General features: G+C 59.1%; 1 protein-coding gene across 2 annotated transcripts; it reads left to right on the top strand.

Annotated features, from left to right (window-relative positions):
• The first annotated feature begins 417 nt into the window (after positions 1 to 417).
• Positions 418 to 22,842, top strand: NPDC1 (neural proliferation, differentiation and control 1). 2 transcript variants are annotated; one of them, XM_074556099.1, is made up of 9 exons: positions 419 to 612; positions 13,054 to 13,197; positions 18,304 to 18,411; positions 18,538 to 18,711; positions 18,827 to 18,893; positions 19,841 to 19,925; positions 20,076 to 20,155; positions 20,256 to 20,352; positions 21,297 to 22,842. In XM_074556099.1, the coding sequence occupies exons 1-9, from the start codon at positions 519 to 521 to the stop codon at positions 21,372 to 21,374; spliced, it is 927 nt and encodes a 308-aa protein (XP_074412200.1). In that variant the 5' UTR covers positions 419 to 518; the 3' UTR covers positions 21,375 to 22,842. The 2 variants fall into 2 exon arrangements, with proteins under 2 accessions (XP_074412201.1, XP_074412200.1); XM_074556100.1 differs by lacking the exon at positions 13,054 to 13,197 and having other exon boundaries at positions 418 to 612.
• Positions 22,843 to 26,784: the final 3,942 nt, after the last annotated feature.

The following is a 26,784-nucleotide window of genomic DNA, read 5'->3' as shown; positions in this document are numbered from 1 at the left end:
CAGACTGCACTGGGGAGGAAGGGACCTTTCAAGGTCATATAGTCCAACACCTCTATCATGGCAGAGACACCTGCCACTTGCTCAGAGCCCTGTCCAACCTGGCTTTGAACATTTCCAGGGATGGAACAGCCGCAGCTTCTTTGGGCATCCTCTGCCAGGGCCTTTCCCCTCTCATAAGGAAAAACTTCTGCCCAATATCCCATGTAACCCTGCCCTCTGGCAGTGGGAAGCCGTTCCCCCTTGTTCTGTCACTCCAGACCCCTGTCCAAGATCCCTGTCCAGCTCTCTGGAGCCGCCCTGGGCCCTGGGCCGGGCTCCGCGGCACTGGGGGAGCCGCCGGCCCGCTGAGGCCCGAGCGCTCCCGCGGGGGCTGCGGGGCCGGGCCTTGGCGGCGGGGGTGGAGCCCAAACGCGCTGGAGCCCCGCCCTCCGCCTGGCCCCGCCCCGCCGCCCGCAGCCGCCGCGGCCCCGTGCCCGTGCCCGTATCCGTGTCCGTGTCCGTGGACGTGGACGTGGACGATGGTGGCGGCCCGGGGCGCTGCCGCCCGCCGCGGAGCGCTGCTGCTGCTGCTCACCGCCCTCGGATCCTTCCGTCTGCGCCTCGCCCGTGCCGGTGAGTACCTCCTCGTTCCCCCCGCTCCCGTCGCCGTGTCCTCTCCCTTCCCCCGCATATGCTCGTGTCCTCTCCTACGACGAACCCTGGTGCGGTTGCTCCCCCTCTTCTCCCTCATTATCTCCATCCCCACCAGGGATCAGCATCCGTGGGTGTTCGTGTTCTTGGGTGGAGCAAGACAGGAGATGCCCCCGTCACAAAGCCCCACGGGGGTTTCTCCCACCCCGCAGCGCTCCCCGGGGACGGGCAGCGCCTCCCCGTCACTCTCCTGCCCGCTGCTGCCGACAGGGGAAAAAAATTAAAACAGCATCAAAAAACACAAAGAAAAAAATAAGGGCGCTGCAGTGACCGAGCCATCCCGGGGAGCCTCCGGGGCTGCGCTGGAGGGAGCCCTGTTTGCCCAGCTGCCTCATTGCCCCGGGAGCGGCCTCAGCACCGCCCCGGTACACCGGTGACGGTGACATTTCTGCTCTCCGCCGTGGCAGAAGGAATGGGTGGCCTTGGCGCCTTCCCGTGCAGCACCGCCCTAAGCTGCCCTGCTGTCTGCCGAAGGGTTGTTTCGGGGCGTTCAGGTTTAATTTGCTTGAGGTTCGGGGTCTGGGTTAGGACATTTCCCCTCCTGGGGCGTGTGGCACCGGACGTGCTCCGTGTCCCCTTGCGCCGTGCCCGCTGCTGGGGTGCGCAGAGCTGTGCTGGGCACAAACAGCGGCCCCACGGCCTCAGGCGGCCCCAGGCCCCGCTGCTGCCTGCGGGGAAGGCTGTGGCTGCCCGCCCCGGGAGGTGCCGTGTTCCTGCCCGGGTACGGCCTGTCTCGGGCAGGTGCTTTCCGCCTGGCTGGCGCAGGAGCCGGCAAGGGCCTCCTGGCTCCCAGCATTGTTTGCGAATCCGATATTGTTTCCCTTGTCGGGCTCCCGGCAGGGCGGACGCCGGGCCGGCTGACGCCGGGAGGGCAGCCTGCTGTCACCGGGGCCGGATGGCCTCTCCGTGCTTTTGAGGGGCGGCGGGAAGCTGCAATATCAAAGCGTCTGTGTTTCCACGTCGGAGGGTTGGAGGCAGAGGTGGGGATGCTCCTGCACTCCCCCTCTTCCCACGAGCCAAGGCTGGGGGGGCCCAGCCAGAGGTGTTGCTAACACAGGCTGAGATGAGAGGAAGGAGATCCGGGCTCGGATGAGCCACCAGTGATCCAGCATAATCTCTGCCCCTCCTGAATTTAGGGGTTAGTGAGGGATCATCTGGCCTGGCAGTGCTGGTTGGGCTGGGTCACTTGAGGGGCTGCTGGAGTGGCTGTGCCCAGGAGCTGTCAGGGAGTGGTGACAATTTCCCCTTTCCTTCCCCTCCCTTCCCAGCACTAGGAGGATGCTGGAGATGAGGTGAGCATGAGGGGCCTGGCGCCACATCAGCAGCCTGTTCCAGTGCTGGGATATTGCATGCTCTTGGCAGATGTGGGATTGGATTTTCAGCTCAGCCTCTTTCCCCTGAGAGAAGCTCGTGATGGTGTCTTTGCACTGTTCCTGACAGCAGCATGCCATTGCCAGGAGTTTGAGGTTGTATGGCAGGTGGCAGTGGGGGGCTCCAGGTAGGTTTCTCCTGGGGATGGCGGAAGAAAATGTCCCTAGGGTGCTGGGCAGGCAAAGGAGTCTCTGTCCCAGCCCCACCACCTTTCTGTGAGTGCAGTGGGGCACAGGAAGCATTGGCTGTTTCTTCTCACTTTATAATTGCCTTTCTGAGCAGATGGGGCCAAGCTTGGCTTTCTCTGGGGGTGACTGCGAGGTGGAGGTGGCAAGCCCAGGAGCAGCTTCTGTTCTGTGGTATGCTGGTAAAACTGGCTCCTGGCAAGGAGGGATCCAGGGAGAAGGTCCTGCACCACCATACCCATGTCCTCCTGCCTCTGCAGCTCCATCAAAGCTTCTTCAGAAAGCTTCAGGGGGTTGGCATCTCCTCCTCCTCCTCACTTTCCTTGGCTGGCACTGCGACCCAGAGCCCCTGCAGCAGATGCCATCTCCCGGGATGCAGCTGCACATGGCTCAGTAACATCCTCATCTTGCTGTGAGCCTGGTCCAAGCTGGAGGAAGGGCAGCAGTGCTTTGGTGGTGCTGCAGGTGGTTTAGGTTTGCTTGCTACTCCTCCGCTGGGCTTTTTTCTCCCACGTGTCTCTAGGCATCACACCAGGCTTTGGGCAGAGGGCCTGCCTTGCTTCGTTTTCTGGCTTCATTTCCTGGAACATGAGTGACAGCCATATTTCTCCCCGCTCCTTGAGTAACTAAGTTGCCAAATTTCATCTATTATTATCATTGTTATTATTGTAAACAAAAAAAACCCCAGTTTTCCAAAGGGGATGACAGGCTAGAATCCCATTTTTTTAATAATCCTGAACCCCGCTGCCGCAGCCATCAGTTCACATCCCAGACATCTGGAGAAGATGCTCAGCAAAATCTGAGGTTTTTTTTCCAGTCCAAGTGACCCTTTTGGCCACGTTTGACCTGCTGGCTCTGCACTGCTGCTCCTCCTCATGCTGCTCTGCAGGGACGTGGGTGGGAGCACAGATGCTGCTGTTGATACTGGCTGCCCCTGCTCTGCAGTGGTGCAGGTACTGCTCAAACTTCCCAGCTGGGCATGGCTAGGCAGGAGCCATCCCCTAGGAAGTTCCCAGGCTCAGCCTGTGGTGGGACTGTCCATCTCTTAGCTTTTCCTCCTTGCCTGCTTGTCCATTGCTGCACTGGGAGCAGGATTGGGACTCAGTGGGTGCAGTAGCCCCAGGGATCCCCATGCTGACCCCTGAAGCTGCTGCAGCTCCAAGCCACTCTTGGGAGCAAGACATTGGGACTGGTGCTGCACCTGTGGAGCTTGCAGGGGCCTGGCTGCCTTGCCAAATGAAGGGGGTGATCTCAGCCCTGCAGCATTTTCTGGGTTGGTCTGCAGGTAGCAGCCCCAGTTTTTTCTTGAAGCACAGGAAAGGTTGTCTGGGTCCCCCTTGGGAGTGGTGGTGGGCAGTGATCCCATCCAGTCACCCCATTCCTTCAAGCCTCCCGTGGTGGGGATCCTCTGCCGCACTGGTACACACCAGGTGTTTCTCCAGGCAACAGCTAGGGTGCTGCCCATGTGGTTTTATTCTTGGAAATAATGTCTCCACCTTGTTATCTGGGGTTACTTGTGCTCAGCTGGTTCTTCCTGTGGGAAAGGAGCTCATGTGGGCGTGAGGTGTGGAGGAGCTGGGATGTGCACCACAGGCATCCCACAGGGCTCCAAGGAGCTGGTATCCATGCCAGGGACATGAGCAGGGCTCTGTCTGCAGGCCTGAGGGGGGAAATGGGTGGAAAGATGTCTGATAATTCCAATTACAGAATCAGCATCAAGGAAGAGTTTATGGAAGAGATAGGGTGAAAATCCCTCATCCCTTTTGCTGTAGCTTTGTGGAGACTCACAAATCCATGTGCACCCCAGCAATACCCTGGGGATGCCGATGCATGGAGAGCTGGAGCTCCGGGTGGGGAGACTGGGATTCTGGAGCCAGGGGCCTGCTTGCACTGTGCGGGGTCCCGTCCTTTGGATCTGCAGTTTCCTGGCAGCTTTGGAGACTGTTCCCCCACCCCAGGGATCCCTCAGTTCCCAGAGAGCCTGAGTCTCCCTGCAGCTCAGGGAAGGTGCATCAATGTTTGCCAGAACTGTCTCTTCTGGGCCATGGGGGTATTAAGGGAGGTAATCGGCTTAGCCCTGCCGGCTGCTTCCGGGGGGGCACAGCCTCAGGGGGTGACAGCCTGGGCAGGGCACTGGGGACACCGAGCTTGGTGGTAGATGCTGGAGACTAGAGGAGTGATGGGGGCTATCAGGGGTGACAGTGTGGCAGGGGGAACAGAAGGGGTCACGGGATGCACAGTGTGCTGAGGACAGGAGAGGTGTGGCCATGCTGGAGACAGGAGCAGTGACAGCACAGTGGGGACTCTGGAAGGAGAGAGTTAATGGGGGCTGCTGCGGACAAGAGCGATGGGCATGTTGTGAACAGGATGGGTGGTTTGGTGCCCAGGGACAAGAGGGCTGATGGGATGGCCTCTCTCCATGTGCAAGGTGCTGGGTCCCTGGCACAGGGTGCAGAAGCTGCCATCAGTTCCACCCGTGCATTAAATCCATAAACACTGTGCCCTGGTGCTGGGGCCCCACCAAGAGCTCTGGGTCTGGTCCTCGAGGGGAGTAGTGGCTCCCCTGGGCCGGCTGGTCCCTAAACCCTTGGGGCTGGCCCCAATGCCACTGCCAGCACTGAGGTATCTCCCTCCTGTGCCTCGGCATAACCCAGCACTGCTGCTGCTCCAAATGGCAGCTGCAGGCCTGTAATTAGCCACTTGGTGAGCTAACGAGAATTGCAACAGGAAGAAACTGTCCGTTAAGTGCCTGGAGTGAGATTTGAATTGGTGGAAGGAAACGCAGCCAGAGCAGGTCCTGGTCCTGCCTTATTGAGCCCTGGAGCACCGTGGGCTGCAGCCGCCCCTGTTAACCCATGCACACTGTGGCACACGCTGGGCTACTTCCTGCACAGATAGAGGATGGCAAAGCTTTTGAGAGGTATTCCCTGTTTGGGTGGGAACTCATGGCACTAGGTGGGTGACATGTCAGTAGAGTGCTGTCAGGGACCCTGACTCATCAGGATACAGGGGTTCCCTGGGCTCCTGGCCTCAGTTCCCTTCCTACAGAAAGGAGACTGTGGTGGGGGTGGAGACAGGAGGTGTGGGAGGTGCAGGTCTCCAGTGCACCCATGGCACCCATGGCTGCTCTTGTGGGCAAGGAGCTGCTCTACCTTGGGACTTCATCATCTTGCACTTGTCAGAGGGAGTGAGAGGGCCCTAAATCAGAAGAGAGGGCAACCTGGTGAGCTGCTGTAATGTGACCCATCCTGCAGCAATCATTCCTGGCTAGGAAGGAGAGGGTTTCCCTGAGCTGACTCTTCCTATGCAGCATATACCCCAAAATCTCTAGGTCCAGCACTTTTGGCACCATCTGCAGCCCTTTATCAAGAGCCCTCGGGTGCTGCATGCACCAGCACCCCTAGGATGCAGCTGTGCATCCCATGAACACCCAGTTTCTGTGTTGATGGGGCCTCTCAGTTTCTGGGTTCTGCTCCATGGGGCACAATGGCCTGCAGGTCTTTATCACTGGTGGTGGCTGAATCAGTGCAGGCATAGCTGTGGGTGCAGCCACAGCAGAGTGGGTGCTGCAGCATTTCTGCCTGCCTCTGCTCTTGCATGTCCACCAGCATGGAGGGTGCCCACCAGGAGTCCCCTGATAGCCCTTGTTCCAAAGGCTGTTGTTCCAAAGACGCTTCTTCTAAAGACTATTCCAACAGCTGTAAAGGCTAGCCCCTACTGCTCCAGCACTCATGGGTGAGGAGCTATGTCCCCAGGCATCTGTTTCAGGGTCGCGGGCTGGTGGGAGTACCAGGGCTGGTGCCAGGCAATGACTAGACAAAGGGAGCTGGACAGACAGACAGAATCCCCACCTTGAACAATGCCACCTCTGAGCTGCTGGAGGCATCAGCAAAATTTTGCTCGTGCCTCTTTCCCAAGGGCTACAAGATGTCTCTGGTGGTGGTGTGGAATGCTTTGGCTTTGCTAAAGAGCATCGGCCCTGGCAGGTGCAGTGGTGCTGCTGCTGCGGATGGATATTTCCAGCCCAGTAGTGAGAGTAGAGAGAGTTAACCCAGGGCTGTGGCTCTGCTGTGGCTCAGTGGGCAAGTGTGTACCCGTGGGGTGGCCTCCTGCTGCTGGGTCAGTGCCCAGGAATGCCCTTAGGAGGGAGCTGGACCCCACTCCCTTCCTTCCAGACTGCTCAGTGCTTCAGGTGGTGCCTGCTGTGCACCCCAGCCCTGGTCACCACCTGCTTCACTTCTGATGTGGTGCAAAGCTTGCCCAATACGAAGGGAATTAAAGAACCCAACCCCAGCCCCAGCAGGCTCAGTGCATGTGCAAAGTTCATTGGTATTTACTTGAGAAAAACCTGATAAACAAGTCTCAAAGTGGGTGGTTCAGACTGCAAAGAGCAGCCAGATGCACGGGGATGAGGTGGCACATTGGTGGCAGCCTGGTGTCCCCAGCACAGGTGGGTGTGCATGGAGTGGAGCAAAGCCAGCAGCAGGTTGGGGTGGGTAGGCCTGGGGAAAGGGTGTATGGCACCTGGTTTGCCTTTGGATTTTTTTATTGTTTCTTCTCTTCCTGAATGTCTGAAGCCCCTTGTGGCTGGAGACCCCCTGGCACAGCAGGGACACTGGTGGGATGCAGTGGTGCCCATCCTGGGTGTGGCAGCTCTGCAGGGCTGCATTTGGGGCTGTCAGCATTCGAGGTTCTTGAGGCTGAGATGCCCCTCACTGGCTTGATGCGTTCCACACCAGCCACAGGCAAGGAGAGCAATGTTCTCTTCTACTTTCTGGCTCTGCCCAGTCTCTGCTGGGGTCTGGATTTGTGGTTTGCTGGAGCAGTTTCCAACCATCCTGGTGCTGTCTCCTGTTCCTACAGCCCTACCAATCCAGCAGGCGGCCAGGGCAGGGAACAGGGATGTTTCTGGCCTAGTTAAGGGCTTTTAGTAGTGATGGCACAAATTTCCATTCCCTCAGCCTGCTGGAGATTGCCTGGTTCTGCCCCAGCCTGGAATCACAGGAGCAACTTGGGATTTTGGGGTGCTTGTAGATGGGGTCTCCTCTAGAGCAGAGACAGACTCTGGGGGAACACTGATGTTTGGGAGGCAATGTGTTTGGAGATGCCGAGGGCTTGGCATCTCCCCACCTCTGCAGGAACCTGGCTCAGCTCCTCCTGGCCCTCCCTTTCCCCCTTGGCATTGAGCATGGAGCAGGACAAGGCTCTGGAAGCCCATCATGATGGACTCAGGGCTGCAGCATGGGTGCCCACGACACTGCCTGTGCTGCCCAGCCCAGGGCTCTGGGTTGGTGGCCCCAAAGCAGGAGCAGCTGGGTGAGGATGGGGGTGGGAGGTGGGAGGGGGGGGAGTGGTGAGGATGAGGCTTTTTTCCATTGTTCCTGGGTGGGGCTGTGTCTAGTGGCACTGTCCCATCAGTGGGACTGTCCCCTTGGTGGGAGCAGGGTGCAGTAGAGGCGTTTGCTGTGCAGGCATGGGGAATGCTCCCAGGGGTTCCCTACAGGTGTTCCCTGTCCCCAGTTTGTGGCACAAGGCTGCTGGCACTGTTTCTTGGCCATGCCAGAAACTGTGCTGGAGATCATCTCTGCCAGCTGGGCCAGACCTCAGCACCCACCAGCCAAAGCTGGGAGTCAGGACACAAGCCCTGGTGGCTTCAGGGATGGGAGCTGGTGACATGTTGCATTTGCCTGACCAAATCTGCTGAAGCACAAAGAAGCATTTCCAGCTGCTCCCTTACTGGTGGACCAGCACACAGCGGTGCTGCTGCAGGATATGGGGTCAGACTGGTGCCACATGCTCTGTCCCCAGTGGTGACACGATCTGACCGGCATCCCCCCAGTCCTGGTTTGCGGGGTCAGCGCTGCTCCGCCGTCTCTGGGGGAGAGGGGGCTTAGCTGCTGCATTTTCGGGGGCAGGAGTACGGCAGTGACGTGAGCAGCTGCTGGCAGTGGCACAGGGACTGCCCCAGCAGTGATGCCAGCTGTGCCCAGGAGTGGGCATTGCTCCAGGGCTTCAGCCCAGTCCTCATCCACCTGCTTCCTAGTGCAAGAGACAGCAGGGCAGGTGGATGCAGCTGGGTCAGGAAGCCCACCAAGCTGCGGCCACCAGCGGAGTGTCCACCCTGCAGTCGCTCCGTGTGTCACCTGTGACTGGTGTGTGTCACCTCTGCTTGGTGTGTGTCACCCGTGGCTGCTGTGTACAGCATCCAGTCTGGCGTTGCTACTGCAGCTGCTGGCAGTCAGTGCCGCTGACTCACTTCAGGAGCCACATCCCTGGGCGTGGGGCAGGGCAGGTGAGGTGCTGGGGTACCTCAGCAAGCCCTGCTCCTGCCTGCTGCTGAACAGCAGCACTGCCCCTGCCCGGGGAGGCTCTGGACAGGGGGAAGTGAGACCTCGGGGGCTGAGGTCTGATGGGGGCATCATGCCAGCCTGCCTGCCCGCCACCCTGCCCTGGGCCTGCTCCAGAGTCCTCCTTCAGAGCCAGGAGCACTTTGCAGAGCTGGGAGGGAGCCACGGCCAGTGCCAGCTGGCAGTGGAAGTACTGGGAGGGCAGGCTGCAGGCAGGGCCCTCAGCAGCTCCCACATTATCTGTCTGGAGGAGGATGAGGAAGAAGAGGAGAAGGAATGACCTTGGAGTGGAGCTGGCAGAGCCCACACCACTGCAGGCCCTGCGGGGGCTGCTGCCGCTGCTGGGCTTCTGTCATGGCCTTGTTGTGGTCTTGCCTCAGCCTCAGCCGGCATGCAGGGGCCCAACGTGGGAGTGAGACTGGCACCCTGTTCCCCAGACACCCCGATATCCCCCCTCAGTTGCCCATGTCCCACCAGGGGCCCTGTCCTGCTGCCACAGAGGGGCCAGACCCAGTGGTCCTGGGCAGGCTGCTCTGTGCCCACGTGGCTGTGCAGCCAGAGCCCTGTGGGCTCAGCCCAGGCCCAGTGGGCTCTGCCAGCTCCCACTGTTGGCACCGGGGCTGGCAGCTGAGAGGGAGGCTGGGCGTTGGTGTTGCCAGGACCTTAAACATTCACAGCAGTGCTTGGTGCTAATTAATTATCCTCTTACGTTCACTGTTATCTCTCTATCTGCAGCAATGACGCAGCGGGGGCAGTCCCTGCCTCCCTGGCCACACAAATGTCCTCCTTGGGTTTATTTTTGTTTCTTTTTCACCTGTATGTTTTGGCATGAGTATGGAAGAGCTGCTCCATCCAGTCTGAGACTGCCGGTGGCTCTATGCCCTGCCTGGGCACCCCCTGTCACAAGCACTCTGCTGAGTGCCACCCTGGATGCCTGGCACAGCTCTCCCCAGGGTGAATCCTTGGGGATGGAGCTTTGTGCTCAGCTTTCCCCCATGGATAACACATCCAGAGGCCTTGCTGCTCACATGACCGTGTTTCCTCCTGGGCACAGGTCTGTTCCTGCTTACATGTGTCCCCAGCTGATGCCTACCTGCCGTGTCTGTGCCAGCTGCTGTGTCCCGTGCACCCGCCGGCCTTGGGCTGGGGTCCTGCCTGCAGGGAGTCACTCAGCTCCTCCAGCACCAGCAGCTCAGCCCAAGCTTGAGTTCGGTTAAAGGGGTTACCCCAGTTGTGCTGTTCTGGGCTCCCTGCCCACCTGCACAGGAGTTGAGCACCATGGCAGGGCAATATCAGCAATTGGAGCTGATATTGCCCTCCTGTGAACACCCCTGGCACATCTGGACAGCAGCATCCTGGCTGGGCTGTGTCTGGTGCTGGCTGCACATTCCATATCATTCATTGCTTGCTCCTCTGGTCTGTACTGTCCTGCTGGCAGGACCATTCAGGGCTAGGGTCCTCACAGGACCCCAGCTGCACCCCAGCTTGGGTCCCTCTGCCCATCCCACTTGTGGCCAGGCCATGCTGGGCTGCACTGGTGCTAAGCAGGGACCGTGGTTGGGGTGGGGGGATCCCAAACTCCTCAGATTCAGCAGCAGCCCGGCAGCTGCAGAGCCAAGACTGGGAGCTGGAGCAGGCATCCTGGCACTGTTACCAGGTGGGTGGCATGGTGGTGACATGGCCACAGCTGGGTGGAGTTGGGACCCACATACTGTGCCAGCCCAAGTACTCTGCCTCAAGGCGAGTGTTCAGGAGGGGGGGACCCATGACCGAAGTGTTGGGGAACCCAAGGTGTGCCTGCTCAAGCACTGGACAGGTGGCACCAGCCACAGGAATGTGAGTGTGCAAGGGTGGAGCAGCATTGGGGCAGTGTAGTTTGACAGCCCCACAGGGTGGCAGTGGTCAGGGCTGGATGTGCCCATGTGGCACCGGGGTGGTGGCACACAGAGCACTCGGTCCCCATCACCTAGCATGGCACTGAGGTGCCCACTCCCACCAGCAAAGGATTCTCACTGCTGGGCTTTGAGGTGGGCTCAGGTAGTAAAGCCCCTGTGGGCCCCCTCAATCCACAGCGTGCTCACGCAGTAATGCCAGCTCACCAGTCACTGGCTGGTGACACATGAATTGCAGCCAGTGACAGCTGGGCAAGCACAACTCATTCCTCAAACAAAGATAACAGCCTTCACTGGATCCAGCCTGGGCTTTATGTACCCAGTTGCTGGACTCTGGCTCGGGGCTCTGCACCCACCACTCCTCACAAGGTGGCTCTGAGGCTCTTGTCGGTGTCTGGCTCTGTGGGGTGACCCACACTGGGGTCATTTCCTCCGCCAGTGATCAGCTTCTGGCAGCACCTGGTTTGGGAGGAAGTGTTTCCATGAGCCTGTGGCACAGACAGGGGCCCCTACAGGTGTGTTCCCCACTGCCCCATGGGGCTGTGACATGTCCCCAGCCTAAGGCTACACAGTGCCACGACCTCCTCCTGCCCTGTTTTTTAAACAGAGTGGCCTTGAGAGTAACCCTGGGGAGGTGAAGCCAGGAGCCAAGTCCAATTTCTGTGCTGAGACATCTGATTATTTGCCCATTAAGCACTAATTGCCCCCCCAGCCACATGGCCAAGCCCCACACTATCCCCAGGGAACAAAGAGTCCAGCAAAAAACCCAGCTCCCATGGGCACAGTGGACACTTTCCCCCACCCTCTCCACGCCCTCCAGGCAGCTGTGCCTGGTGTGGGGGTCAGCCAGCACTGAAATTGCAGTTGGTGCACCCTTGCCAGTGGCAACCGAGGTGAGGAAGGTGATGACTTCCTCATGGAGTGGAGTGGAGAGTTGCCTGGGCACAGGCTGGAGGTTCTTAGTAGCAGCTGCACCCTCCAGGGAGCAGTTTGATGGTGAAATATGGCCATGCAAAAGCAGGGGGTTGCATATTCCACTTGTGTGGCTTTGGGGTGATATCTTTCCTGCACCCTTGCTGGGGGAGCAGAACTGTTATGCTTTCATGATTCATCTTCTGCCGGCTCTATCCTGTTTAGGGCTCTAAGCCGTGTGCTTGGTGCTGCCCCATCAGTGCTGGAGTGTGCCAGGGCTGGGCCGGGTGTTGCCGTCCCTGGGCGCAGGGACAGGGACAGGCAGGTGGCCGGTGTGTTGCTGGCGCCAGTGTGGGCAGTGAGGGTTGCCAGGGACTGCTCGGGGTGCGTGGGCAGGTACTGGGAGCCTGTTCCTGCTGTGATTCATTGCCAGCCTGGCCCTGCTCCCAGTGCAGCCCCACAGTGCTGCTCCCTGCCTGCTGCTGCCTGCGGGAATGCTGCCGGTGTGGTGAGGGACAAGGTGAGGGGCAGATAGGGCAGCTGTGTGCCACACCCTCAGCCAGCTGTGCAACCCCATCCAGCTGTGGCCCTATCCAGCTCTTCCTCCCACGCAGTTAGTTGTGCCCAGCCTGAGTGCTGGGTGGACTGAAGGGCACCTGATTCCACAGCGCCACCACTTTTGAGGGAAAGATGCTCCAAGCTGCAGCAGGACCAGCAGTGTCACCATCAAAGCTGGGACCCTGTTGCGCCCCAAAGAGCCCCCTGCCGGGCTCTGAGGGTACCTGAGGCGGTACCTGAGTGCTGGCCCCTTGTGTCACAGTTCCTGTCTGTCTCCAGCTCTGCATGTGGTTTGCCACCATCACCTGGCCCAGGACTCGGCTTTGTGTAGGACATGGGGACCTTGTGCCCAGAGAGGTCCACTTCCTGGGATGAAGACCCAGCCACGATGGCACTGCCATGGCACATTGGGTGCGTGAGGCTGGACCTGGGGGACTCATGCCTGTACCCAGGGAGTGGCGTGAGATGCCCCATGAAACTGTGAGCAAGGTTTGGGGTGCAGTTCAGTGCCGGGGAGGGCTGGCTTCCACTGCTTCCTGCAGGGAATCCTGAAGGGATGGGAGCCTAAGTCACAGCATTGTCACAACCTGCTGAGGCTTTGGGGGAGTTTGTGACTTTTGATTTAACAGTCACCACACCAGCATCAGTCTGTGCTGGTTGGATTTCATCTCCCCATGCAGGGCAGGCAGCAGCAGGAGATCCTGGTGCTGCAGCACTCCCTCATGTGTCCCACAGGATGGTGGCACCCTGGGGCTGGGGACCCTTGGGGGATATGGGCATTGTATGCTCATCACTGCAACTGCCTTGTGCATGTCATGGAGTCACAGACTACCTCAAGTTGGAAGGGACCCATGAAGATCATTGAGTCCGACTCCTCGGTAATTAAGCTCGTGGTTAATTCCAGGTGGTAATGGCCTTATGGAGACAAGCTGGGGTCTTGGGGCAGCTGTGGTGAAGCCCATTGATAGCTAGGAGCTGCAGCAGGGCAGCCATGGGCAGCCCGGGGCAGCTGGGTCCCCCTCCAAAAAGCTGTGAACAGACCTGGGGGTGTGTTTGACCCCTCTCCCGCTCCTGAGCTGTTTTGTCCTGTCCCCACAGCAGCGTCGTGTCCCCGGAGCCTGGACTGTGCCCTGCAGCGCCGGGAGTTCTGCCCGCCGGGCTCGGGAGCCTGTGGGCCCTGCCTGCCCCCCTTCCAGGAGGATGACCACGGGCGCTGTGTCCAGAGGCAGCTCTCACCCAGTGGTAGGTGCACCCACCCTCCACCCCTGTGCCTGCACACCTACCCTGCCCCTCTGCAGCTCTGGAAGGTTCTGTGCCTCAGGACAGCCCCCCAGCCCAGCAGCACCCCATGCTCTTCCTTCTTTCCATGGCAGCTGTATCTCTGTGGGGACAGCTGCTCTTCTCCCTCTCACCCCACTCACCTCAGCTGTGGGGGTGGTTTTGGGGTGGCAAACCCGTGCTGCTCTACGTGCATCCTGCTCTGGTGATTGGCCCTGTCAGCACTGTGGGGACCTCCAAGGACAGGAGTAGGACAGGCAGCTTCTGGGGATCTCTAGGATATTCACGGTCTGCCTGGCTCTTCCAGGCTTCAGGCTTTGCAGAAGCAGGGGAGCCGTCTTCAGCACACAGAGCAGTGACTTGTGCTGCCCATGGCCTCACCCATCCCAGGGTGCCAGTGGGATTTCAGTGCCCGATTCCCTTTGGTTCGAGATATTGGTCGGTGGTTCAGGACTGCTGTTTCCTCCTTGGGTGATGCCCAGCATCCATGCTGGGAGGGCTCGAGTCAGCTGTGACTGGGAGCACCAGTCCCTGGCTGCACAGGCCACCGAGGCTGTGCGGGGTGTCATTCCTGGCTCCGTCCCCGAGGGATCTGAGAGGCTGTGGCAGCCTGGGTGCAGCAGCCTGTGGTCAGCCATCCCACTGCTACTGCAGTGCTTGAAGGGTGCTCCCAGTGCGGCTGTGGCACCTGTGCCCCTGCTTCAGCTGCAAAGACAGTGCTGGGGGCCAGGCATAGGCATATTTTAGTGTGACAGTCAACTCTTCATGCAGCTTGGAAAGCTGTGGCAGAGTTACTTCTGTGCCCCCTTATCATGAGCTCACCTCACAGGTAAGTTAAGACCATAATTATGGCTCTACACAATTATTTATTGCTATAAAGTGGAGTGGCCTCTGTGGCTGGGGAAGAGGCCAGGACCGGCCACACCCTCAGGCTGTTCCTGGCAGGTTCTGCTGGGGACTGCCTGGATGCAAGATACTCTGGAGCACCTCTGAGTCACCTCCTGGTGCAGAACCTATTGGTATCTCCCCCAGCCCACCGTTCTCCACCTGCTCTTCACTCCCGCTGCCCCCAAAAGTCTCCTGCTAAGGGGTTCCCAACTCCTGGGGAGCTTCTAAAAGCATGCAGGATGGACAAGCACTGGTCATTGAACCAGGGAAGCAGGTTCCCCTGCATCTGAACTCCATGCAGACATGGAGAGATCCTCTGAGTTTTAGGGGATTACTTTGTGTTGTTGAGCATGTTCAGGGTCCTGTTGGGGAGCAGTTGGAGATATCCTTCATCCATGGCTCAGCCCAGGTGGGCACACGGAGGATGTCAGAACCCAGCATGCCTTCAGTGCCATTCCTCCTAGCAGGAGAATTACCCTGTAAATCAGAGGGGAGACCCCCAAAGCAAGACCCTTTGGCTGAAATGAGAGGGATGGCTGGGGGGATAAGAGGGGCTGGCGCAGGAATGGGGTCTAGATTTGGTGTTTGACAGCAGTCAGTGCCCCTGCCACAGGTTCTTCATTCACTGGCACTGAATGGCTTTAGCAGTTGTTTATAGTTCATTTTTTAATGTGGAGTCTTGAGAGCAAATTCCCCTCTCGCAAGGGCTGCACATGCGCCGGCATCTCCATAGCAACCCAGCTCCTTTCTGAAGGATGTGCCCACAGTTGCATCCTTATGCAGAGAGATGCAGGACCATGGTACCATCCTCTAAGGACCCACCATGGCAGGATGGTGACACCAAAGTCTCTCCCAGTCCTATCCTGTTGTCCCAAGCAATGCTGCTAGCTTGTGGCAGCTAAAGTGTGGGGACTGTGTTAAATAAAAAAAGGGGATCTCCTCCCAAATCCTTTGTTTTAGCATTCTGAGGATGCCCAGCTCCTCTTGGCAGGGAGGCACCATTTATTTTGCCATGGGGGCTTTCTTTCTCATCCTGCCTGTACCTTTACCTGGTAGCAGCACTGGAGAGGGATGTGAGGATGAAGAGGGGTTGTGGTAGCTGCATTTAGGGGGAGATGCAAGGCAAACAGAGGGCCACTGTAGCCCAAGGATGCCTAAGTCTTTGGAGGGGATACCCATGCAGCCCTTTTGCTATGTAGGCAGACCCTTTAAAGGGTTACACATCCTTGAGCCACTTGTGACTGCTGGTGACACCAATCCTGGGATCCTGCTGCTGTGCCATCCCCACTGCTTCTGGCAGGAGCCAGGGAACCTCTCCCAAAAGCAGCTTCTTGAGGTGAAACGCACCATTTGGGGTCTCAGGGGGGCATGTGAGTGTTCCTGCCATTATGTGTAGGGCTCTTGGCATACCTGGCACAGAGATGAGATGGGATGGATGGAATCTGGGTACACTGCATCCCACAGGTGGCTGTCTGCACTTGGCTGCTGCTGTCTTGCACAGGGCTCTGAGCTCCCCAAAATCCCATGCACTCCATGGTGCTGCACGTGTCTGTGCTGTGATGGGTTGGAGTGATGTGCTTTGTGATAGTTGGTCTTACCCTTCTTCTGCTTGAGCAGCATGGAGCCCCACTGGGCTGCAGGAAGCATTTTGGGAAAAGGGGCCTCAGCTCATAGACAGGGATGTTCATCCTTCCCTGCTCGCTGTGCCACCAGCATCAAAGAGGACAGCAGCCATCCTGGGCAGGACTATAGCAATTAGTGGATGTATAAGAATTTTGTGCCCTCGTGTAGACACTATCAGTTACAGGTTTCCTCATCCCAGGGCAGAAGCCTCATGTGTCTCTTCTTGGTCTCTGTTTCCCCAAACTGTCAGGGTAGGTGTGTGTCCCAAGGTTGAGCCCTGAGGAGCGCCAGGGGCAGAGCAGAGGGACTGGGGGGCTGTGTGCCAGCCTGGCCATGACATCCTGCTGCAGCACTGGTGGCAGCTACCATGAGGGGGCACCCACACCCTGCACAAGCCCTGCCTGCTCCCCTGAGTGCCCCTGAGCATGGCCTGTGTGCCCTGTCCTGTCTATGCCCTGTGTGCCCTCCCTGGACTCTGTTCCTCCCCTGCATCTCTGCTCCTCCTCCTGAGGCAGGAGCTGGGGCTCTCCTCAGCCCCCTGTTCCCTGGAGCAGCTCAGGGCAGCGTCTCACACACCCACAGTGCCTGGCAGGACCCAGCCCTCAGTGCCCTCAAATGCCTGGTGGAAACTGTGGCATCACTGGGGGAGATTTAGCTGCCACACAGAATGGGAGGCAGGCAGCTTTTAGCCGCTTGAAGAGAATGTGATGATAAAGCTGGTTAGTGCAGGTAAGTGGCACAACCCAGGCCCTGCAGCAATGCCAGGACCCCAAACCACTGCCTCAGTTTCCAATGTGCCACTTGACACACCCCCACAGGGTGGGAGACTGAGGAACCTTGCAGCTGCTCTGGCTGTTTTTCAACTTTATTTTCCTTTTTCCAGTCACATCACATCCAACACCAGCGCGGCCTGGTGGTGGCACACATGGGATGGACAGGGTTGTCCCCTATGGAGACAGACTTTTCCCAGAGTGCAGAGGTGAGCTAGAGCCAAATGTCCCCATCGCAGGCATTAGGGTGTCCCCTGGCACAGGGCTATCCCAGTCCTGGGCACCAGGATGCCCCCCTAAGGTGCAGGGCTGTCACACTGGGTCCCATGCAACTCCCTTGCCCGTTGGGAGACGTTGGCCCTGTGCTAGCACCTTGTCACCATGGCACTCACCTATTGGGCACAGCACGGGCACAGCCCCAACCTGGCACTACTTGGCCATGGCACTGCTCTGGGATGCAAATAACACGGTGCAAAGAACCAGGGAAACCCAGGGATCTAGCTAAGGGTAGGAGGCTGGGGGCAGTTTAGGGACAGCAGGGCATGGAGGATGTGGGGACAGCAGGGCATGGAGGATGTAGGGACAGTGACTCTTAGTGCTTTTGTTTAAAGCAAGAGTGTCCCCCTTTTAAATTGTTTTTTGGCTCATGTGGTTCTGAGTCATGGGGCAGCAAGGTGGTGGTTGTGCACGGCTCCAGAGGGAATCAGGGTTTATTTCCAAACACTGGATGTGAGGACAGATTCCAGAGATGTAATTCTTATGACCTTGAATTATGTGCCAGTACCACCTTGCCTTAGTGTGTCTGGATTTAGGCCCCAGGGCTTCTCTAAGGGGACAGTCTGAATATGGGCAAAGGAAGCAGGGGTAGGATGAGGATTGAGATGGGGACAGGGATGTCTACTGCCTTTGATGTTTGAGTTTAATCCTGTTTAAAGCAGTGGTGAGTGTCAGAGCTGGACTCTGCTTGATGAGCCTGAGAAGAGCGACTCCACTCTTGCTGCAATGCTGTCACCTCAGGCCAGAGTGGGGTCCTGCCTGTGCCTAATGCTGCAAGAGACCCCTGAAGAGCAGATGTCCCTGGTGGGCACTGTGCTGGAACGTGGGCTTGGACAGCCACCTGTGAGATGCTGCTGGGGCCAGCCCCTGGGGGTACATCCCTTGCTGCATGGGGCTCCCAGAGGAGCTGCATCCCACCAGGCGCTGGGCAAGAGCCAACCTCTCTACTGGAGCAAGGACTCCCATGCTCTGCTGAACAACCAAGCTGAGCTCTGCTCTGAGGTGGCTCCAGCCACTCTGCTCTATAAAGGACCCTGGTCTATTTTTGAGGTGAAAAACAGTGTTTGGGGTGTCCCCTGACTGTAACTGTGCTGAAGCTGCCCCTCACCCCTGAGGCAGCAGGGCAGATGGGGAGTATCTGTCCTGGTCCAGCTCCCATCCTTCCTTCCTCGGAACTGATGTGTAACCCCAGGGGCAGGTCCTGCACATTAGGTGCTGGCACCCTGCCCTCTCTCACAGAGTCTGCAGGACCTGCCGCCTCTGGCATGAAGGCAGATGCTGTTGCTCCTGATGCTCCAGCATTTGGGGGGTGAAAATCCCAGTGAACGCAGCAAGGACATGTGTGGGTCCTGGGGCCCAGCTTTCAGAGAGCTGCATCTGAGGGGCCTCAGACAGAGCTCCTGTGTTAGCTGAAGCTGGGACAGGAGCCCCTTCTTGGGGGTATTGGTCTCGCCCTGGGGGTGGGCACACACCTGCACCCCACAGTGCCCATCTCACACCTGTTCTCCCATAGGACGGACCTCTATTCCCAGCTTGGAGGCAGAAATTGATTTTCTTGCGGATGTGCTGGCCAGGCAGGAGGCTCCTCGCCACCACCCACTACAGGATGGCAGACCTAGGAGTAAGTGTTCCTCTCTGTTCCTGGCAGTGCCAGGGACCTCCTGGCAGCCAGACCCTGCACCCCAGGCAGGTTTGCCTTCTGGTGCTGCCTGGGCACCACTCACCACTGCTCTGTCTTCTCCTGCAGCCACTCTGGTGCCCAACAGTGGCAGACAGCGTGTGGCCAGTGGGCTGAGAGAGGGGCGTCTGCAGCAGGGTCCTGCCGGCACCATGGCAGCCACCACCCTCCCCACCACTGCCACCGTCCAGAAGTACCCGGTGGAGGCGTCCCCCATCCCTGAAAATGACAACATGGTGCTCGGTGAGACCCTGGCACTCAGAGGAAGAGGTTTCACATCCTCATCAGGGAAGCATGGGCTGGTGTCACCGTGCTGCCAGCTCACCTGCTGTCCCTTGCTGTCCTCTCCGCCTGGCAGGGCTGATCGTGGTGTGCACGGTGGCTGGGATCTCAGCGCTGATCGTGGCAGCCATCTGCTGGTACAGGTGAGCTGGGGCTCTGGCCAGTCCCTCAGTGACCCTGTGCCCAGGGCAGTGTATTCCCATGCTGCCCAGGCTTGGAAGAGGGGCAGTAGTCCTGCCAAGGCGCAGCATCAGCGGGCTGGGGCAGGAGGACAGTAGGGAGACACCTCCGTGCCAGATGCAGGCTCCTGGGAGCAGATGGCACCTGGTGTGGGCATCGCTGTGGCACTGGGTGCTGACACTGCCAGCACGTTGGTGCCTTGTGCCCAGGCCCCGTGGGATAGAGGTGGTTATGCCTGTCGCAGCTGCCATCACAGGGAACAGGGCTGACCCTCCAGGGGTCACTGGCTCCTCAATGGAGACGTCTGCTCCTATGGCTCCCCACATCCTCTAGGATGAACTAGAGAAGTCATTGTGCCTACAGTGGGCACTGGTGAGGCACCTCAAATCCTGGGTTCAGTTTTGGGCCCCTCATGGCAGGAAAGACATTGCAGGGCAGGAGCATGTCCAGAGAAGGGAATGGAGCTGGCGAAGGGTCTGGAGCACAAGTCTTATGAGGAGCAGCTGAGTAAGCTGGGAGGGCTCAGCCTGGAGAAAGGCAGGCTCAGGGGGACAGTCATGCTCTGAACAACTCCCTGACAGGAGGGGGCAGCCGAGGGAGGGTCAGCTCTGCTCCCGGGGAACAAGGGACAGGATGAGAGGAAATGGCCTCAAGCTGTCTCAGGGGAGATTTGGTTGGATATTAGGGAAGATTCATGTAAAGGGTGGTCGAGCATTAGGCTTTAGGAAGGGCTGCCCAGGGAGGTGGTGGAGTTACCATCCCTGAAAGTGTTCAAAAAACATGTGGGTGTGGCACCTGGGGATGTGGTTTAGTTGTGGGCTTCGGCAGCGCTGGGTTGATGGTTGGGCTTGATCTTAGAAAACTTTTCCAAGCTTTGTGATTCCCTGATTCCAATGCCCTTTCCTGGCAGGCTGCAGAAGGAGGTCAGGCTGGCACAGAAAGCAGACTACTCAGCCCAGCGAGTAGCCAGCCCCCTGCCGTATGACAAGATCTCGGTAAGGTGCCCACGTCCCTCCCTGTGAGGTGTTTGGCACACAGGCCTCAGTGCTCTGCTGGAGGGATTTCCACGCGGTGGAGGCCCTCCAGCAGCCAGCCTGGGGCCCTCCACAGCCCAGTCTCCACAGCTGTTCCTGCTCTCTCCACAGCCTGGGGACAAGACGCTGGCTCAGAGTGCCCAAATGTACCACTACCAGCACCAAAAGCAGCAGATGCTCTCCCTGGAGAAGTAAGCAGCCTGGTAGCAGACAACGTGTCCTGCCATTAACTGGGATGGTCCTCATCGTCCCACTGGGTTTCACCTCCTCTCTACATCTTCTTCCCCCCAGGCATAAAGAGGAGCCCAAGCTGCCGGACTCAGCATCATCTGATGAGGAGAATGAGGATGGAGACTTCACCGTGTATGAATGCCCTGGGCTGGCTCCGGTATGTGGGTGCAGGAGAGCCAGGGGTCCCTGTGCCTGTGGGGGTGTCCAGTAAGTGCCTGGGACGTGCACTTCAGTGTGAGGAGCCTTTTCCACATGTTCTTCATCAAACTTAGAGGTGGTCCAACCTCTGCCCCTCTGTTGCCCCCATGTTCCTGGCCAGCTCCCACTGAAGCTCTCCAGTGGGCAGGAATGCATGTCCTGGCACAAGGATTTCCTTGGGAGCAGATGACTGGAGCAGCCCTTGGCCCACCTGACCCACAGTCCCTCTGGCGACAGGGGCATGGTCACCCTAGGCACGGGGCTGGGGGGACTTGTCCTTGTGCCCTCCCAAGGCCTGGAGCAGACATGAGACCTCTGACAGCCAGAGGGTGTTCTTGGCGAGCAGGGGACTCTGGGGACGGGCATAACAGCCCTGGCTACAAAGAGCACAAAGGGACGAAGAGGAGCCTTTTACATGGTAATAGGTGCGGAGCGCCGGCCATCAGGGCCCAGATCGAGGGTCATCAGTGGGTCTTTACAGGCCCATTAAAGGGCACTTGATCGCAGGCAGGCAGTCTGGACAGGGCATCCCATTCCTGCCAGCCGTGCTGTGGAGCCCATCCTGGGGTCCCCAGTCGGATCAAGAAACTGTTCCTGCCAGCAGGGCTGGGACTGCTGTCCTGGGGTCCCCAGCCTAACTGTGGGGTCCCATCCCACCCAAAACCTTGGGTTTCACACATAACCCCACCTCATTCCCTCCTGCCAGGGAGGCAGCACCTTTCCAGGGTGACGGAAGTCCTGGTGTTTGTCATCCATTGCAGCCCACTTGGTAGCCCCCTTCCCCTCCTCCCTGCCGGTCTGGGGATCAGACCCAAACCCCTTGGGCTGGGGCAGCTGAATCCCAACCTGCTTTCTGACCTCCCACCTTTTCTTTCCGCCATCCCTCTCCCGCCACCGCGGCAGACTGGAGAAATGGAAGTGAGAAACCCGCTGTTTGACGACTCGTCCCTGCACCCCTGCAGCCCCAAGCCGCAGCAGTAACGCCCCGTGTCCTGCGCCCAGCGGGGCGGCCGAGCCGGGGAGCGCCCGCAGCTGGGCCGAGGGACGCTGCCAGACTGTTCGACGCCTGCCCAATAAACACCCACTAACAGCTATGGGGGGGGATCGCCCCCGTTTCCAGCGTCCTTGTCCTCTTTGCTGCTGTGATCGCGTCCCTGCATTGCCGTTTGCTCACAGCTCTCGCGGGCGCAGGGGGGCGGCTGCTTTGGTACAGAAATTGGTGGGGGAAGGGGGGGCTGCGGTGCTGTCCCTTTGTAGTTGGCTCTGAGGAGGGGGCTGCTGCCCTAGCTGAAGTTAGGCTGATGCATAGCAGCTGGGAAGGAGCCAGAGAGAAGGTCAGAAAGCAGAAGAGGGCCAGGAGGGCTGGGCACACTCATGCCTGGCATCAGGGCTGCCGGCCTGCTCAGAGCACCTCTGCCACGGATGGAGCCTTTTCCTGGAGCAGCTGGCATCACTGAGGGCTTCAGTGCCCATTCTCCTCCAGCCCTGCCTGGGCAGCTCCTGGCAGCAGGATAGAGCTCCAGGAGCCAACGGCAGGAGCAGCTCAAGCAGGCACTGGCATCAGTCCCCAGGCTGCTCCTTCAGATGCTGCCCTGTGCTCTGACCCCAGTAAGAGTGCTGGGCTTCAGGACAGTCCCAGTGCCACTGAGGCCTGGGAGGCATCAGTCTGTGCGGGCAGAGGATGGGCTCTCTCTTACTCCAGGCCTCAGCGGGGTAAAAGCTCAGAAAAAGTGTTCAAGGTTTTGTTTTTAAGCTTATTTGGCTGTGGGGGAGGAAGGAATAGGACTGGAGGGAGCTGGGGTGGCTTGAGAGGGCTAGCCAAGGCATGGGGGCTTTGCTGTGCTGTTTCAAACCCCACAGAGCCCATGCCCCGGCAGCATACCTGTGGAGCCTGACACTGTGCATTCTCTGAGCATCCCTCTGTGGCAGGTGACAGTCTCTGCTGCTCCATCCCAGGCACCTCTTGAGCCCCAGGCACTCCCTGCACCCCTATGTTGCCCACATCCAGCATCACCAACATGTTCTTGCTTGGAGCCCAGTGCTGCTCCTCCAACCCTCCCGGGTGCGTAGGCCATGAACCCCTCCAGTGGAAGGCCCAGAACAGGGTTTGGGTTACTTTGCACAGGCGTGGCTTCATGTCCAGGCCCTGTTGTGGACTGTCACAGGCACAGGTCACCGTGTATGCTCACCGGAGCCATTGCACACTCAGGCAGGCATGGGCAGGGCAGGCAGCAGTGGCAGAGCTGTGCTGGTGAGTGGTGGCACGGGACCGTCCCTGTCCCTGTCCCTGGCAGGGTGGCTGACAGAGGCCATCACGGCACAGATTCTGTCCCCATGTCTGCGCTCCCCCTCCCCTGGGCTGCTGCCACTCTTCCCACACCTCTCGTTGTTGTATGAATTGTAGTTCTTTTAAAAGGAGATTTTATTAAACGACCATGTTTGAGACCCATGCGAGTGTGTGGTGTGGGGCCCGAGGCTTGGGGGGCTCCTCTCGACAGTGGGGTGGGACAAGGGGACAAGAAGGGGGGATGCTGTGGTCCCCAGACCTTCCCTAGGGAACAGTGAGCAGCCATTCTGCTTCTGCAGCTGGAGTAGTGTTCAAATCCTTCCCAAGGGTTTTCCTAGGCACAGAAAGAGCCGGGGATAATTTTCTTGTCTCTCAGTATTTGCCAGGTTTCAGCAGGGAAAGGTCGGTGGGAGCCCCCGCACCCAGCCCTGCAGCACCCACCAGCCGCCCCCTCCGCCCCTTGCCCCCGGGGCCCTTAGCACCTCGGGGATGACAGATAAGGGCTATCGAGTCCCCGCATTGTGTGCAGCCCGGTTCCTTTGATCACGCCAGCCCCCCATCAAGCTGATACCATCTCTCCAGGTTTCAGCAGCCGGAGGTGGGTGCTGACTCACCGCCAAAGCACCCACCCAGGATGCTCCTCTCATGGGAGTCTCCAGCTGCCCCCCTGGGCAATGCACACCCCAAATAACCCGAGATGCCCCCAAGGCTCAGTACTGGGAAAACCCAGCCTAAAACCCACTCCTCTCTGCTGAGGTCCCCAAATTTGTCCTTCCTTTGTTCCCACAACCCGGCAATCTCTCTTGGAGCACATCCAGACATTTTGGGAAGCTCTAGCTTACAGTAAAATTTGACTGTTCTGCTGGGAAGACCCCCTTGCTCCAGGCATGGAGGCCACAGGAGCCCTGTGTGCCCTGGGAATCCCTGTCCCTACCACACATCCAGGCATGGAAGAGTCATTTGTCCAGGACCAAGGGCCCCTGATGCAGACACCCAAGGCCTTCAGCCCCCACCTCACTTCCCTCAGCTGTAACACAACAGGGCGAACTCACTGGTGTGTTCAGGCACTGTGATGGTGTGGGCAACACTCACATTATAGCCCAGGGCTTTCATAGTAAGGGGACAGAACTGGACCAAAACACCAGCTGTGATTTTCCCCAGGGCCAGGTTTGGAAGCCCTGACTCCGTACTGTCCTCCTAGGCCAGCTGCAGCCTAGCAAGCTGTGCTGACAGGGACCAGATCGGCATTCCTCCAGGCATGGGGTTTCTGGAGATGAACCCCCTGTCCAGCCCTCCTTAGATGGTCCTGGAGTGGCCCCCCCCTCACCACAAGACCCTGACCTACCACATGCAGGACTGCAGCCCCCCTTCGGTGGGCACTCAGGGGTATCCAGCACAACCCTCTCAATGGCCCTTCCATCACCTGCCACAGAAAAGGGTGGCCTGACCATGAATAAAACATCACACATACTCATCCACTCTCTTTAAATCCCAAGCAGCTGGAGCCACACCAGCACAGTCAGCAGAGGAAGGATGGGCAGATGTACATCTCAGCCCACTCCAGCCTGCTGCCATCTCAGCGAGCCAGTAAAGCAGATGCATTTCTTTCTGCTCTCATTTTCTTAGCGGGATCCCACTGATCCCTGGCTGCCTTAGACAGAGCCAGGCTAAGCCTGGAACACTAGCAGGTTCCAGATATGGGCTGATGGAAGGATGCATCTATCCGTCTCCTCTGGAGCAGGCAGAAGAGATGTGGTCACTGGTGCTCGAAGACTCTACACAATAACTTCACACGCCCCCCCCCCCCCAAATCACCCAAAATCATTGAAATGTATGGGGGGGGCACACACTGAGAAACCCCACTGACTCCTTCCACATCCCCCAGCTAAAACCATCACTGCCACAATGGGCCCCCGTGCCTACAAAGGGGCCGGTTCAAAGTCAACGTCTCCCTTCCCCTCTGTCTGTATATGAAAGGACAAGGAATGCGTTTGAGGGCCGGGGGGCTGGGGGGGGGGAGATGGGGGGAGGGGGGCCTGGGAGGCTTCCCGGGGGGATGGAGAGAAAAGTAGGTTGGCAGGAGGAGGGGTCCAGCCCAGGAACAATAAATCAAAGGGAAAGGGAGTTACTGCCTAGCCAAGGAGCTTCTGAAACGCTGGGCCGCAGCAGGAGCTCGGGAGGAGCGGGGCTGATGGCTGCCATCGGGGTCCCGCAGAGAGATTTCCTCTGCCCGCTGGCAGCGGGGCAGGCAGCAGCGCAGCAGGCAGTGGGCGGGTCTGCCCGCACAGCACCGGGCTCAGCATCCTCAGCAGCACGGTAAAGGTATCCCTTGGCAGAGTGAATCCAGCCCCTGCTGGGGAAGGTGCTTCACCGTTCTGGGCATGGCATCCCCGAGGTCCAGAAGCCACAGGGCTCACTCAGGGCTGCCCACGTCCCCACTAACAGGGTTTTGGATCCTTAGTTCATTTTCCTGGGGCTGCCCTCCCTCCTGCAGCAGTCTGGCACAGCGAGGATGGGAGCCTGGTACATGTCCTGCCAGGCATCAGGAACATACTTTAATTTCAGCTCATCCATCGGGCCATTTTTTTCCTACGAGGAATATCATCAGGAGGCTTAGTTGTTCCACTTCTCCTGACATGCAGCAGTGCCATGTGCTGAGCCAGGGGCTGCTGCTGGCATTGCGGATACCAGTCCCTGGATGCCAACTGTGGGTATAAGTCTCTGTCTGCCAGCCCTTGGGTGCCTGTCCCAGGCATTGCTCCCCGGGTGCCAATCCCCGGGTTCCAGCCGCCTCAGCAGCCAAAGAAGCTGCTTCATAAACAGCATCAAGCACCTTCCCTGAGTTCCCCCGCCCACAGCCCCATTCCCATCCCGTCGCGGGGGAGGCTGCTCCAGCCTATCTCCTGGCCATATCTTCAGTGCGAGACGGCTGCAGCTCCCGGTAATCCGGGTTAATAAACAGGCAGCAGCGTCGGCAGCGGGATAACTCCCTGCCTTGCTCCGGATGGGATCACGGGGTGCTGGCTGGCAGAAAGAGCACTCCTCACCTTGCTCCAGCTGAGGTCAGGGGGGCCCATGGTGTTGGCACCTGCCAGTATGCAGGAAGTGGCATCGGGCAGAGCCAAGCAGAGGCTGATGTCATGGCAGTGCTAAGATTGGGAAGCTGAGCCAGGAGGGAAGGAAAGAGGAAATGACTGGAGCCGAGACAGCCCTGGTGAAGGCCCGTTGTGAAGGGCAGTGTGAAGGGAAAGTCTTTAAAACAGAGAAGATATGGACACAATAGCTGGGGCAGCAATTCCTTCTCAGGCAGCACACTTTGAGCTCTGAGGTCCCAGGGACAGACATGCTCCTCCAAGCCACAACCCTTCTCTGCAGAAAGAGGAGAGGAATGGTGAGACTGTAAGGGGCCTCGAGAGCCTCAGCTCTGTCCATGCTCCCCAAGAAGCTAAGGCTCAGTAAAGAAGACCAGGCATTAAGAGGGGCAAGAGGTGATGGTCAAGCCCTGGACCACTCCTGCTGCTGCACGATGACACCGGCATCTCGCGGCTTGTCCTCTGTACTGGGGACAAGCGGCTGCCACAGCTGGATGGGCTGCCCTCACACCAGCCCCTGGCTGCTGCTCATGCCTCCAATAGCTGCCCAAAGTCATCCCGTTTCTTGTCTAGACTCCGCAGCGCTGGGGGTTCCCAGGTGGGAAGACCCGTGGCTGCTGCTGTCCTAACACTGGTGCGGTGCCCTCTGAACAGCATGGGGCCGGAGGGGTTGCGAGGGCCGTGGGTGTCCTCGAGTCCCCCGGGCCAGAAGGGGGTTGTGAGACCCCGCGGCAAGATCGGTGTCCTCCCCCTCCCAGTCCCATCGGGGCCGCCCCGTCCACCTCCCCGCCGGCGCTGGGTGCGGGCCGGAGCAGCCCCCTCCCATAGCACCTTTTCTCCGTGCCCCCCGCCCCCCTGGGGGATCAAGTTCACGCCCGACCCACCGATGCGGGGCCCAATGGGGCCGGGGCCCATCTCCATCCGGCCCGGCCCGTCCGCGCCACTCTCAGAGGCCCCAGCGGCGCCCCAGGAGGGAGGCAGCGGCCGGCAGCCCCCGCATGGAGCCCTAGGG

The sequence above is a fragment of the Zonotrichia albicollis genome, chromosome 21, assembly GCF_047830755.1.
Source record: "Zonotrichia albicollis isolate bZonAlb1 chromosome 21, bZonAlb1.hap1, whole genome shotgun sequence".
In the NCBI taxonomy this organism is placed as follows: Eukaryota; Metazoa; Chordata; class Aves; order Passeriformes; family Passerellidae; genus Zonotrichia; species Zonotrichia albicollis.
Note: the sequence above shows the minus strand (reverse complement) of the source record. Positions and strands in the feature narration are given on the sequence as shown.